Raw genomic sequence first — 13566 nt, 5'->3', positions numbered from 1 at the left:
CTTCTCCCAGCCGCTTCTCGTCATGCAGTCACATCTCACCAGCTAACAGAACAAGAACCCTGCTGTCCAGAAAGCTGTAGCACATCCAAGCCCAAGCCCAGCCTTTCCGGGGTGCGACTCCAGCGTCTGAACAGGCCCCCGCCCGACCTGAGGTGACCTGAGGTGAGGGTCAGGAAGCACCGCCTGCGCTGTCTGGGACTCCTCCCGCCTCCCCCTCCCCTGCCCCGACTCTGGCAGGGAGCCCTTGGACTTGCCGCTGGACTGAGCACGGAGCTACACTGGGATGGACAGCGGAGCAGGAGGGCTACTGCAGCTGTGGAACGCACTGACTCTTTGAGAATCACACTGGCAGGAGTGAGCTCCATCTGTGGAAACCCTCAGAATTGTTTTAGTAAGTCACTTCCTCGGTGAGCACCGGCCTTCCTCCCACAGAGCTGCGTTTAGCCACAAGGAGAGGCACCCATCACACGCGGACACCACAGAACCCACAGCGACTCTGAGGCAAGTTCTTTATTTCGATTCCACATTCACAGAACGACGGTGAGAATGGGTGGGGAGGCAGTCAGGTTCGGTCACTCCCAGGGACGGGGCGAGACCACAGGCGACAACAGCAGGATCTGACCGTGCTTCTAGCCCTCCATGGGGCCCCCAAGGCTCAGGCAATCCCAGGCATGAGCAGGGGTCAGGCCTGCATCGGGGCTCTGGGTAGCCGGGGCGCGCCTGCCGGGACGCCTAGGCCGCCCTCTGCAGGGTGTGTAGGGGCCCCGGGGCGGGTTCCGGGGGAAGCCTCTGTGGACCACCAGGGCCTGCCGCTGGACACAGGGTGAGGGGAGGCAGGGCCCAGGCAGGGGGGGACCAAACATCAAGTTGGCTTCCATGGCAAACCTTGGCTGAGTGGGGGAGGGGGCACCTGGGCTGAAACAGAATGGAGTCCCCTGGAAGGGAGGGTCTGAGCTGAAGTAGGACTCCTGGGGACAGAACAGGAGCTGGGGCATCCCTGGGTAAGGAGAGAGGGGGCAGGGTGGCGTGGGCAGGAGAGGGGGCCGGAGCGGGAGCAAGGGGGCACGGCTGGGAGGGGGCAGTGGCTGAGCCAGGATGTCCCTGCCGGCTGAGGGCTGCCTCCGGGTGCCACGGCCCCGCCGCCCCCTTGCAGGGCCCTCTCGGACCCACCTACTTGCAGGGGCGCGGTGGGGCAGCTCCACGCCCCAGGCGTCGGCCACATGCTCCAGCAGCAGGTGCGAGAGGCAACGGTGGGCACGTGCATCCCAGTGCACCCCGTCGTGGTGCCGGTGCTGTCCCGCGTGGCGGAAGTGGAAGTGCAAGTCGAGCAGGTCAAAGCCGTGCTTCCTGGCCTCAGCGAAGCAGTAGAAATTGGCTTCAACCAGGCGGGCGCGCAGGGAGGCAGCGTCCAGCTGTCCCTCCGGTGGGAGGAAGCGCGCAGTGATCTTCTGGCCCACGGGCATGGCTGTGTTCCAGATCAGCAGGCAGGAGGCGGGAAGCACCTGGCCCAGGTGTGCAAACAGCTTGGCCAGGTTCTCCAGGTAGCTCTGCCCGGACTCAGGGCCATACCTGGAGAGGTCCCAGAGGCAAGAGTTCATGATGACCAGGTCTGGCGCGTGCTCGCCAGTGCACAGCTGCTCCAGGACGGCCTCCAGGTACTCGGAGTAGACGCGGGTGAGGAAGTAGAAGCGCACCAGGTGGTGACCCGAGAGGAACTGGCGCACCTCGCGGTAGGTGATGCCATTATGCAGGGTGTCCAGCTGGCCTCCCTGCAGCAGCTTGTCCTGCTCGAAGCTCAGCTCCCCCTTGGCCTTGAGCTGGCTCGGAGTGAGCAGGGAGTCCTTCTGCAGCAGAAGCACCAGGTCTTTGTACACGGCGCGCTGCACCGAGTCGCCCAGGATCACCACGAACTTGTTGTGGAGCAGCTGGCGTACCTCGCAGGCCCGCAGGGGCACCATAGCGTCCAGGGTGCCTGGCCTAGTGCCGCCCCTGGTGCACGGTGCGACTTCCGATTGCTAGGACAAAGGAAGAGAGCCACTGCAGTGGGGGCAGGCGCACGGAGGACCCTGGGTGGGGGAGGGGGCGGGGAGACAGACACCCAGTGGCTGTGATCAGGCTGCAGTTGAGGCTTGACATTGGCCTTTAGGACCCGACCCCTACCCCTAACGCCTTCCCTGGGACTGGACCAGAGGTGCTGCAGGTGCCACTAGGGTGCCCAGCTGTGGCTGGAGGAGGTTGCTAGATGGCCTTGCAGCAGCTGGGCAGTGAGGGGCACAAGTAAGGACACAGACAACGCCTGTGGGGGAAAGAGGGTGAAGCAGTTAAGCCCTGCAGTGTGGGTGAGGAGGTAACCTTGTTAGGAAATGGGGGGGGGGGGGCAGGCAGCACTGTGCCACCGCTTGCATTGCCAGCATCTCACACGGACCCCTGCTAAGGTGCTTGGAAAAGCAGCGGAGGATGGCCCTAGTGGGCGGGGCCCCTGCACCCACGTGGGAGACCCAGATAAAGCTCCCGGCTTCGGCCTGGCCCAGCCCCAGCCATTGTAGCCATTTGGGGAGTGAACCAGTGGATGGAAGACTTCTTTTTGTGTCTCTCCTTCTCTAATTCTGCCTTTCAAGTAAATAAATAATAAGTGATTTTTTTAAAGTGCTTCCACCCTATAGTTAATGCAGTGGAAGGGCTGTAAAGAAGAAAGGAAATGCCACCAGGGGCAGGGCAATATAAAAGTTGCAGGAGTTGGTTCTTGTTATCAAATGCAAGAGGCAAGGGGCAGATCCCACCATGCACGGCTCCTCTGTCTCTCAGAGGCCAGATGATGTCTCGAGCACACTGTTCTGGGTGCTAGATTGTTTCAAGGCCGAGTCCCTGGCCTGCCCTTTCACCCGCTGTGGGAATGCCTTCACTCATCAGGACTGGGCCAGCCAGGCGGAGGTGGGGCAGACCTGCAAGGGCCCAGAGGCGACAGGGTTTGGCTCCTGACACCGACACAGCTGCTTTAAGATGCTGTGTTTCTCCCGCCTCTCCCATGAAGCCCCCTGTTCTGCAGCTTCCACGTGAAGCCCAGAGCACTGTGGGACAGGCGTGCCTGCGCTGCTGCTCTGCGGTCACCCTTCCTGCTCCAGGTGAAGTTGTTGCTTCCCTTCTCCCTCCAGCCCCGCCCTTGGCGCCGGGGCAGGCCCAGAAGCACCTGAAGCAAAGTTCTTAGCAGAACAGTGGGGTCACAGATGACGCCCATCGGCCCCTTTTCCTAACTTGAGGACTCGGTGAGAGGCACCAGGGCACAGAGAGGAGCAGGGCCTGTGCGGGCTCAGAGCTGGAGAGACATCCAGGGTGTCCTACATCCAGCAACCCACATGCTTCACGGTGCCCTTTGCTTCCTGTCTGAAGCAGAACTTCTCTGTGCCCCTAGACTAGGACCCAGGTTTCACTTAGGAAGGGGGCACCCTGCGGTCAGAGAGGAGGTCTCGCTGCCGAGGTGATTCTGCAGAAAGACCTGGAGCAGTGCAGCTGGGAGGGGCACAAGCCGAGCCCACCTCCTCTCTGCACTCCTGACAGACTGTGCGCCTTTGTTGTCCCTGTTAATCTACTTAAAAAAAAGTTTCATTCATTTATTTGAAAGGAAGAGTGACAGAGAGGGAGAGACAGAAGGAAATCTTCCATCCTCTGGTTCATGTCTCAAATGCCCACAATAGCCAGGGCTGAGCCAGGCCAAAGCCAGGAGCCAGGACTCCCTCCTGGGCCCTCCCATGGGTAGGTGGTAGGAATTCAAGTGCTAGGCCCACCACTGCTGCCTCCTAGGGTGTGCAGTAGCAGAAAGCTGGATTGGGAGCCAAGGCAGGCCCCAGTCCCAGACAGTCTGATACAAGATGCAGGCGCTCTGTGGTGGCTTAACCCACTGAGCCACAACTGCCTGCTCCAGCAGTTTGATTTGCAGCCCCAGGTACTGACTTAAGAGAGCAGAGACAACCTTCTTCCTCTCCAACACATCATGTGAGATGTTAGAAGTAGTGAAACTCGTCTTCAGAACTCCAGCTGAGTGTGCTTGAAGCTGCCGCCTGTGACTCACATTCATGGTGAGCCAGCCAGTAGTGCCAGAAATCAGGGGGGAGGGGCCTAGGCCTCCCACCCCCACAGCAGCCTAAAGCCACCCTGGCTTTCTAATGAATTCTAAGCATTTTAATAGGTGTGGGTGAATAACTGTAAGTAAAAGGCATCCTATTAAAATACAAAAATAGGCAAATTAAGAGTTTCTTTAAAAAAAACATTGAAAATACTGACTATTCCCAAAGGATCTTCATTAAGATATTTTTCCCAATAGAAGAAAAATTTGAAACATTTAGCTCATTGTGGTGCAGTAAAATTCGCAAGATCAAGCATTGTTTAGATTCATCTGTGTGTTCAACCCACACTTACTAAGCATCGACTGTGTGCTGCACGTGAGGAGCACAGAGCTGGGTAAAACTTGCTCAGAACACCCACTGCCCCATTACACAGTAGCTTCCAGGTGCACAAGCAGAAGGGGAAACCCTTCCCTGCCGCCAGCTCTGCCCCGGCGTCAACAGAGCCCTTTGTTTACAAGGTCCACATTCCCTCTGGGGGGGCAGTGCCCTTGACTGGGACGGAAGTGAGTCCAGGTCGCCTTGCAGCCTGGACACACAGCACCTCGGAGGCCCCTGGGCTGGGCTCCCAGCTCTGCTACCCAACAGCTGTTTGACTTCGGCTGTTGCTTAGCCTTTGGGTGCCTCAGCTTCCATCATCTGTGAAGTGGGACTGGCAGTGGGCGGGAAGGTAGGGTTAAGTGCGCAGCGCTGAGGACACCGGACAGTGGTCAGTGCAGACCACCACTGAGCATGTCCAGAGCCCCAGGTCACTCTGAGAGGGAGGACCGTGACCGTGCTGCTGTCAGCGCAGTGGGGCCCCCTTTACATCACAGGAGACCGTGCAGACCACACAGGCCTTCAGCACTGCTGCTCCCCCTCACTCACTGTCCCCTTCCACAGGCCCCATCGGGTGAGGGTGGGTGCTAAGCTTGCCTCCCAGGTGCACCACTGCCTGCCCAGAACAGGTGGTCTTGTGGCCTGGTGGGGGTACCGGTGATTCCTGTGTGTATGTGTATCTATCTCACCCCCTGCCTTAATCTCAGGCAGAATAAATTTGGGTCCCCCGGGGGAGCCTGACCCACCCCTGTACTGCCCTGGGGCTGGGAAGAGGGAGGGAAGATGCCTGGGAGAAGCTGAAGCCCAGAGGAGATTCCTGACCTTCTGCATGGAGATGGCAGGGTTGGACATCCCCACCGCAGCCGGCACTCCCCGCAAGTCAGGAAACAGCACACATGGCTCCACCCCCAGTCCCCACACCCTGGGCAGCCAGGCATCAGGGCAGCTGTCTGCAAGTCACCCCGGTGAGCAGCCTGGAAGCAGCTGTGGACCGTAACAGCCCAACAGGAAAGCTTCGGAGCGGTGCACGGAAGGAGGCTCACAGAGAACCCAGCAGTTTCTTTTGGTGCCCCAAGATGGGCGCAATCCATAGGGTTTCTTTTTTGATAATACACATTTTCCGTGGACTTTCTGAAGACCCCGCATACCTGAGAGTGCCCTCGGGCAGCCTGTGGTCGTTTATTCTAAATGCCTCACTTGAAACAGTGTCTCCCAAATGTACATACAGCAGAACTGTGACTCCCATCAAGAGCAGTCAGGGCGCACTCACAGAACTCCCCAGCCAGTGTTTGGCCACATTCCTGCTCACTGGAATGCAAGGTATGGGAAGGTGGGACCTTGGCTCTGCCCCTGCGCAGCTCCCCTGCTGGGTGCCAGAGAGGCGCAAGGGAGCGTCCCCCCCAGGAGGGGGTGCCGGCCAGGCCGGGCCTCCTTCCACCTGGAGCACAGCGAGCCCTTGCCGCTGCAGGCTAGGGAAGGCCCAGCCCAGCCCCGTGCCAACCTACCTCGGACGTGAAGCTGGGCGCTCGCCCCGCTCCCGCTGGCTGGCTGCAGGCGGTGCCTCCCGCGTTGTCTCCCCTCTCCTGGCCTTGGCTCTCTCCTTCCAGCGTTAAACACATTCTCACTCCTCCTCCACCTCCAGGACAGGCCTATCATCCACCTCGCTTCAAGGCCACATTTCTAGGGAGCTGTCGGCCCTGGCTGGGTCCCGGTCCTCTCCTCCTACTCACCCCTTTGGCTTTATCGTGTTTGTGTGTAAATCACTGGCGGTTTCCTTGTCTCTGCTTCCCAAGGTCACCTGGGGGCTTAGGGCAGGGACCGCTTCTCCCCCTAGCTCTGCCCTGGTCCCGTGCCCCCGACACCCTCTTTCCCTGGAAATCCCCACAGGCTGGTCTTCAGGGCAGGGGCCTACTGTGGGGCTGCTCTCCACAGCCACATCCTCACCTCCAGGTCACCCACGTAGCTCTGGTGCGCGCCAGGCTCCCAGCCTGAATTTGAATGGCACCCCTCCCCCAGCACCCCAGTCTGGAGGGGACAATGGGCCATTCCTTATCAGGGTCTATTTGTATGGAGATGACTCAGAAGTGGGGAGGAGAAAGCTAGTCCCGGGAGGCCCAGGAGTCAGCCTCGGGCTTTCCCTTTGGCCCCGTCAACAAAACACCCGGCCTGAGCGTGCTCTAGCCTAGACCTGGCCTTGGGTTCTGGAGGGTTCCTGGTGTGTAGGATAAGCTCTGTGGGGAGGGCAGTGGCCACCTAGGCCTCAGTAACTTCTGGGTCCTACACCCACTTGCCCTCCCATCCAGCCCTGGCTGAATTCCGGACTGATCTTTGAGGGCAAACACCAGGGGTCCTCACAAAGCTTGCAGAAATGGGTAGTGTGAGAAATCTGCTTGGATTTCAGGATAGTCTGGCGCCATGCTCTGTCTGGAGCACGCTTGTATTGAGCACGGATGGTGGGGTGCCGGCCACGGTCCCCGCCATGCTGTGTGGTCAGCGGCAGCGCTGGCCCCGACGTGTGCTTGGTAGGAACAAGCCTGTGTGGCAACACTCGGTTCCTTGTGGCTGCGGTGTGAGAACCCTGAATCCACACCGATCCGAGACATCTCCCCCCACTCCTCCCTGGCGTCAGGAACACAAAACACAGAGGCACAGTGTTCCTGGAGAGCCTCACTGTCCCCACGACTGCCCCAGCTATAAATCAGGCAGTTCTGGGAGGCATCTGTGCCTCTCTGTTCCCACTGCTGCCTCAGATACAAACCAGGCAGCCCTGGGGGCTCCCTGTGTCAGAAACATCCCGTGTCAGTCCATATCCCACCTCCCTCATGGGAGTTCCCTATAAAACCCCAGCCCCACAGGCATCCCACCTCCCTCATGGGAGTTCCCTATAAAACCCCAGCCCTACAGGCATCCCACCTCCCTCATGGGAGTTCCCTATAAAACCCCAGCCCTACAGGCATCCCACCTCCCCCTTGCAGAGTTCCCTATAAAACCCAGCCCTGCATGTATCCCCCCAACCTTGCAGAGTTCCCTATAAAACCCCAGCCCTGCATGTATCCCCCCCACCTTGCAGAGTTCCCTATAAAACCCCAGCCCTACAGGCATCCCACCTCCCTCATGGGAGTTCCCTATGAAACCCCAGCCCTGCATGTATCCCCCCCACCATGCGAGTTCCCTATAAAACCCAGCCCCCTCCCTCCGAGGCTGCTCCCGGCAGTTCTTCGCCCTGAGAACCTTTCCTTGCTCGGTCCCCCTCAGGCGCAGTTTAAAACCCTGATGTGTGGTGTTTGGGGCCTGTGCTTTCTGGGCAGCTAGCAGGGGTGAGGATGTTACAGTGTATTTTGGGAAGCTGAGCCTGGAGACCAGTTTCACCCGTTTCAGGTTTTTATGGATTTGTTTTCCTTTTCAAAAATTTATCTTAATCCTGAAAAAATGTCTTCGTCTTGATTAAATCTTTATTTCTAAAAGGCATGATTTTTATCTTATCTGTTTTCTCAGATAAAACCTTGTGTTCCTTGGGTTGCTGGCAGGCTAAAGCTGCCCGGGCCTGCAGAGGAGTGTGCTGGGGGAGGGGCTGTCTCAGACTCACTGTCCCTGGTGAGGCTCAGGCCTTCCAAGGGCTGACTTGAAAGGGCAAGGCAGACAGAGCTCTGTCCCAGGCCCCCCAGCCCTTCTCAGCCCAAAGCCTGACAAATGATAAGAGTTGCCACGGTGGAGCAGTGGACCCTGGGCCCACTGAACTCCCACAGCCCAGGGAGATGGCGACTGCTGTTGTCTCTGTCCACAAAATCGTGGGAACCTGAGGAGGTGCCTGTGTGCCGCTGTGTTCCCTGGCCTCACAGCAACACAGGTGGGCAGCCACCTTGGTGTGTTTCCTTAGTCCTGCCCCAAACAGCAGGCCCCACTAGGTCCTCACCCGCAGCCACGGACAAACAGGTAGAAAGAGCAGGCGCAGTGGCCGATGCCCTGGCCCAGGCCGGGTCAGTCTCCGTCCCTCCGCACGAGAGAAACAGCCCCGATTAGGAAACAGCTTCAGAGTGCGTGCTGTTGCAGCACTTGTCGCACTAACACTGTGTGGCACCTGGATTCCATGTGCAAGAATGGTTCTGACTTGGCCGGCGCCGCGGCTCACTAGGCTAATCCTCCGCCTGCGGCGCTGGCACACCGGGTTCTAGTCCCGGTCGGGGCGCCGGATTCTGTCCCGGTTGCCCCTCTTCCAGGCCAGCCCTCTGCTGTGGCCAGGGAGTGCAGTGGAGGATGGCCCAAGTGCTTGGGCCCTGCACCCCATGGGAGACCAGGAAAAGCACCTGGCTCCTGGCTCCTGCCATCGGATCAGCGCGGTGCGCCGGCCGCAGCGCGCCGGCCGCGGCGGCCATTGGAGGGTGAACCAACGGCAAAGGAAGACCTTTCTCTCTGTCTCTCTCTCTCACTGTCCACTCTGCCTGTCAAAAAAAAAAAAAGGTTCTGACTTGGAAATGAGGTTCCAGAGCTGGTGTCAGCCTCGGTGCCCACCATGCTGCACAGGGCTGGCGGGCGGGCTGCCTCCCCACCTGTCCCACAGCTGGGAAGGCAGGAGGCACCTGGCCCAGGTGAGGGGGGACAGGCAAAAAGCCACGCGCCACGCCTTTCCCGGGCATGGCCTCTCTGCCAGGAGCTCTAGTGGGCTCAGCTCCACCCCTGCCCTCGGGTGCCCAAACAGGTCAGAAGTCCAGCTCCAGCTAATTGTGGGAGCCTGGGGAAGGCTGGGTCCTCAGTACAGGGGGAGTGTGCTGGGGGACCGAATGAGGTGTTCAGCCATCTGCTGTTATTGATAACTCCCATACGCCTGTTAAGAGCCCTAAGAACCAGGTACTCCATTGTTCTTCGTTTTACAGCTCGGAAATGAAAGTTAAGAGGTTGAGTCACCTGCCCAAGGGCGCTTATTTCCAGAGAGCGGGGCTGCAGCTCACACTGGCACCCCATCACATCCTCTCCCAGGCCACAGCTGCACTGGCTGTTTCCTTACCGCCCGGGGCTGGGGGCCTGGGCGTGCGTCCCCAGAACGGCTAGCCGGAAAGCAAAGTGCACGCCTGAATCAGCGAGACAGCTGGGAAGTACTTACTCCAGAATGCGCCTGGCAGGTGTCCTCTGTGGGCTCGCAGGTGCTGCTGGTCTGCAAGGCGGCGTCTGCCAGGAGATGCCACTTCTGGGGCACAGGGTCGGCGCTGGCTCTTTGCTTTAGGAAGCAGAGGGAAACAACCAAGGTGGAGCGGCAAGTGAGCAGACGGCGCCTTCCTGGAGTCTGGCTTTGAACTTGTTCCGCAGTATTTGGGTGCCACTCAGATGGACTCTTCCTTTGTTCTGACCCAGAGCTCTTAGTCCCTTGGTGGGGGCCTCTCAAGGGGAGGAGGGAGAGTGCCCCCTTTCTAATTCAGATGTGGTAGCGGTGACCCCACACTGCTGTGCAAACAAACCACTTCCAAATCCTTCAACCTGCTCCTCACCGCGGCCCCATCCACGGGAGAAGACAGGCCTGAACCTGCCCCTGGAAGCCAGGCCTGCATACCAGCCAGCCCTCAGGTCACACAGCAAGGGGCAGAGCCCGGACTGACCCTCCTGCTGGGAACGGGAGGGGCCGAGCTGTGGGAGAGCGTTTCTGGTCCGTGTAGATAAGTGCGGCCTCCTCCCTCCCCTCCAACACCGACTGACTGCCGTGAGAGGGAGGAAGTGAATCAAATGAGGAAATGAAGGCTTGAAGAAGTGTTTCTCAGAACAGTGAGCCTCCTGTGGTTGTTTTCTTAACGCATCAGGACAGAGCAAGACACAAAGGCACGGAAGAGCCCAGCCAGGGGGGCAGGTCCACAGCAGTCCTGCTCTGCACGGCCCGGGTCGTGCCCTGATCTCTTGATTTTCTTAACACAGCTCGGCTAGAGCGAGCTGGCCTCTGAAGTGACAGTGTCGTCCCTTGACCTGCCCACTGTATGGCTTGACAGCTGGCACCTCATTTCCGTCCTCTGGCCAATGGACATCCATCCAGGGTTTTAATGAAGTTATCACAGTGTCTCAAGGCAGAGCTTCAATCCAGAATGCAACTGATAACTTCCGTGTCTTAAATTCAATGCAGTATGGCCTGAGCTGTGGCGCAGTGGGTTGAGCTGCCGTCCACAGTGCCAGCACCCGTATGGGTGCCAGTTCAAGTCCCAGCTGCTCCAATTCTGACCCAGCTCCCTGGTAATGTGCCTGGGTCCTTGCACCTGCAACAGGAGACCTGGATGAAGCTCCTGGCTTTGGCCTGGCCATTCTGGGCATTTGGGATATGAACCAGCAGGTGGAAGATCTCTGTCTCTCCTACTCTCTGTAATTCTTTAAAATAAAAATTTTTTAAAAGATTTATTTATTTTATTTGAAAGTGAGACTTACACAGAGAGAGGAGAGGCATAGAGAGAGAGGTCTTCCATCCGCTGGTTCACTCCCCAGATGGCCGCAATGGCCGGAGCTACGCTGATCCGAAGGCAGGAGCCAGGAGCTTCTTCCAGGTCTCCCATACAGGTGCAGGGGCCCAAGGACTTGGGCCATCTTCTACTGCTTTCCCAGGCCATAGCAGAGTTGGATCAGAAATGGAGCAGCTGGGACTAGAACCGGCGCCCTTATGGGATGGTGGCATTGCATGCATCAGCTTTACCCACTACTCCACAGTGCCAGCCCCAATAAATTTTTTTTTTGAAAAAAAAAAAACTTTTTTTTTTCAGAGTAGTGTGCTAATGGAATTGAAAACCCGCCATTGATTGTAGCAGCTGTGTAAGTGATCTGCACGGCTGTCCATTTCTCTGCACAGTGGGAAGAACAGAGCAACCAGCAGAGGTGGACAAGGCCAGAGAGCAGAGGGGCTGGGCACTGCAAACCAAAACAGAACTGCCCATGTCTCCTGCTGCCTAGACCTACTGGGGTCTGCCTGGACAGTGGCTGCTGCCGTGTGTCCCAGGCGTGCTGACGTCCGCGCTGGTGCTGTCACAGCTCCCCAGGGCGGGCAGCAAGCTAGTGACCAGGGCATGCCCCTGGAGAGCACTGGGGAGGACATGGAGGCCGTGTGCGGGTGCTGGGAAGATGGCAGCAGTCAACCCAGAGAACCGGGCAGCGGGATGTGCGGGCCTGAGTCGGGAGATGGCACCATCTATGCTTTCCCTCAGTCAGTACCCGCGACAGGCAGGGCGCGGGGCTGCGACGCAAGCAGAACATTCCAGGCCCTGCACTGGAGCAGGCAGAGTCCAGAACCAACTGAAATGGCAGCCTAGCCCAGAGCGAAGGGGCCGCGGGTGCTGGTGGCGGGAGGCTAGGGGCTGCGGCGTGGGCCGAAAGTGCCGGGGAGCCGGGGCTGAGCTGAGCTGCTGGAGCTGGGTTGGGGGCGCCAGTGACTCGGAGCTGGCAAAAGCAGGCTGTAGAGCGGCCAAGGGATGAGGGGGTGTGGGCCACCCTCCGAGGGCGAGCTCAAGCAGGAACTTGGCCGCCCAGACCATGAGCAGACCTCCGGGGTAGAAGCGGCACCACCGCCAGGAAGTTGGACGTCGTGGGGGCCAGGGCCCGCAAAGGGGCTTTGAAGGTGAGGGCCCACGCCGGGAGGTGCCGGGGTTTGGGCCTCGGCCATGGGAAGGGGCGGAGACCCTGGAGGAGGAGTGGGGTCTGGCCAGGCCGCTCACCTGCTCAGCTGAGATGCAGGGGTGCGGATGGGGAGAGGCCCGGCCTGGAGAGTCCACTTGGGTTTGACACTGGGCCGGGTCGGAGGACTGAGCCTAGGGTGCCCAGGGCAGGAGTAGCTGTGCAGGCCCGGGGAGCAGAGGGAGCGACACAGGAGACCGAGAGGGCGGCCCTGAGGAGACTGAGCAGGCACAGGGCCGTGGAGCTCCAGTGGTGTCGCGGAGCAGGACGGGGCCGGGGGGCGGGGGCAGGGGGCTCAGGGCTGGGTCGGGTCCTGGTACTGCTGTTCTCAGTGTTGAGTTGTGTTGCATGGGGCCACAGGACGCCAGAGGAGTGGTTTGTTGTCCCTGTCAGTCATGCGTGCAAGAAAACTGACAAGGATTGTGTTTTGCCATTTGGATTTTATCAGTGTACATTAATAGGCTTTTAGAAATTAACAGTTTACTTATGGGCAGGTGCTGTGGCGCAGGAGGTTAACGCCCTGGCCTGAAGCGTTGGCATTCCGTATGGGCGCCAGTTCTAGTCCTGGCTGCTCCACTTCCGATCCAGCTCTCTGCTGTGGCCTGGGAAAGCAGTGAAAGATGGCCCAAGTCCTCGGGCCCCTGCACCCATGTGGGAGACCCGGAAGAGGCTCCTGGCTCCTGGCTTCGGATCGGCCCAACTCTGGCCGTTGTGGCCAACTGGGGAGTGAACCGTTGGATGGAGGACCTCCCTCTCTCCTCTCTATGTGGAAGTCTCACTTTCAAATAAATAAATAAATCTTTAAAAAAAGTTTACTTAGTCATTTTTTATAAAGATTTATTTATTTGAAAGGAAGAGTGATAGAAATGGTGGCGGAGACAGAGAAAGATTTTCCACCCACAGGTTCAGTCTCCAAATAGCCATGGTGGCTGGGGCTAGGCAAGACTGAAACCAGGAGTCGAATTCCACCTGGCTCTCCCACATGGGTGCAGGGGCCCAGCACCTGGGCTGTCCTCTGCCGCCTCCCAGGTGCATTGGCAGGGGGCTGGATTGGCAGTGGAGCAGCCAGGACTCCAGCTGGCAGTGGGAGATGGGTTGCCGGTGTTCTAAGTGGTAGCTTCACCTGCTGCCCCACAGTGCTGGCTCCCATGTTTGTTTTTTTTTTTTTTTTTTTTTTTTTTTTTTTTTTTGAAGCTAAACTCTTTAAAGCCAGATGTTTTACTGGGGGAGTAAGAAGTATTGTGAGCATAAGGGCAAAAATAACTTTCCTTTTTTTAAAAAAAGATTTCTTTTATTTATTTGAAAGAGTTACAGAGAGAGGCAGAGACAGAGAGAGAGGTCTTCCATCTGCCGGTTCACTCCCCAATTGACCGCAATGGCTGGAGCCGTGCAAACTTGAAGCCAGGAGCTTCTTCTGGGTCTCCCCCGTGGGTGCAGGGGCCCAAGGACTTGGGCCATCTTCTACTGCTTTCCCAGGGCGTAGCAGAGAGCTGGATCGGAA

At 58.5% G+C, this 13566-nt stretch overlaps 1 protein-coding gene across 2 annotated transcripts; it reads right to left on the bottom strand.

Moving 5' to 3' along the window:
• Nucleotides 1-495: 495 nt before the first annotated feature.
• On the bottom strand, nucleotides 496-10152 carry PCED1B (PC-esterase domain containing 1B). Of its 2 annotated transcripts, none has more exons than XM_008259355.5 (2): nucleotides 9535-10152; nucleotides 496-2015 (listed from the first exon to the last, which is right to left on the bottom strand). In XM_008259355.5, exon 2 carries the CDS (start codon nucleotides 1956-1958, stop codon nucleotides 630-632), a length of 1329 nt encoding a protein of 442 aa, XP_008257577.2. In that variant the 5' UTR covers nucleotides 1959-2015; nucleotides 9535-10152; the 3' UTR covers nucleotides 496-629. The 2 variants fall into 2 exon arrangements, with proteins under 2 accessions (XP_008257577.2, XP_008257576.3); XM_008259354.5 differs by lacking the exon at nucleotides 9535-10152 and adding an exon at nucleotides 5942-7335.
• Between the last annotated feature and the right edge of the window lie 3414 nt (nucleotides 10153-13566).

Source organism: Oryctolagus cuniculus, chromosome 9 (assembly GCF_051225735.1).
Source record: "Oryctolagus cuniculus isolate XC-2025 breed Fujian yellow rabbit chromosome 9, ASM5122573v1, whole genome shotgun sequence".
Taxonomy (NCBI): Eukaryota; Metazoa; Chordata; class Mammalia; order Lagomorpha; family Leporidae; genus Oryctolagus; species Oryctolagus cuniculus.
Note: the sequence above shows the minus strand (reverse complement) of the source record. Positions and strands in the feature narration are given on the sequence as shown.

Bases quoted from the DNA above. Each gene is read 5' to 3' on its own strand.
- PCED1B (XM_008259354.5), bottom strand. From the start codon at position 6,055: ATGTGTTTAACGCTGGAAGGAGAGAGCCAAGGCCAGGAGAGGGGAGAC. The intron at 2,016-5,941 runs GTAGGTTGGCAC...CCTTTGTCCTAG, and splicing joins CGCCCAGCTTCACGTCCGAG to CAATCGGAAGTCGCACCGTG.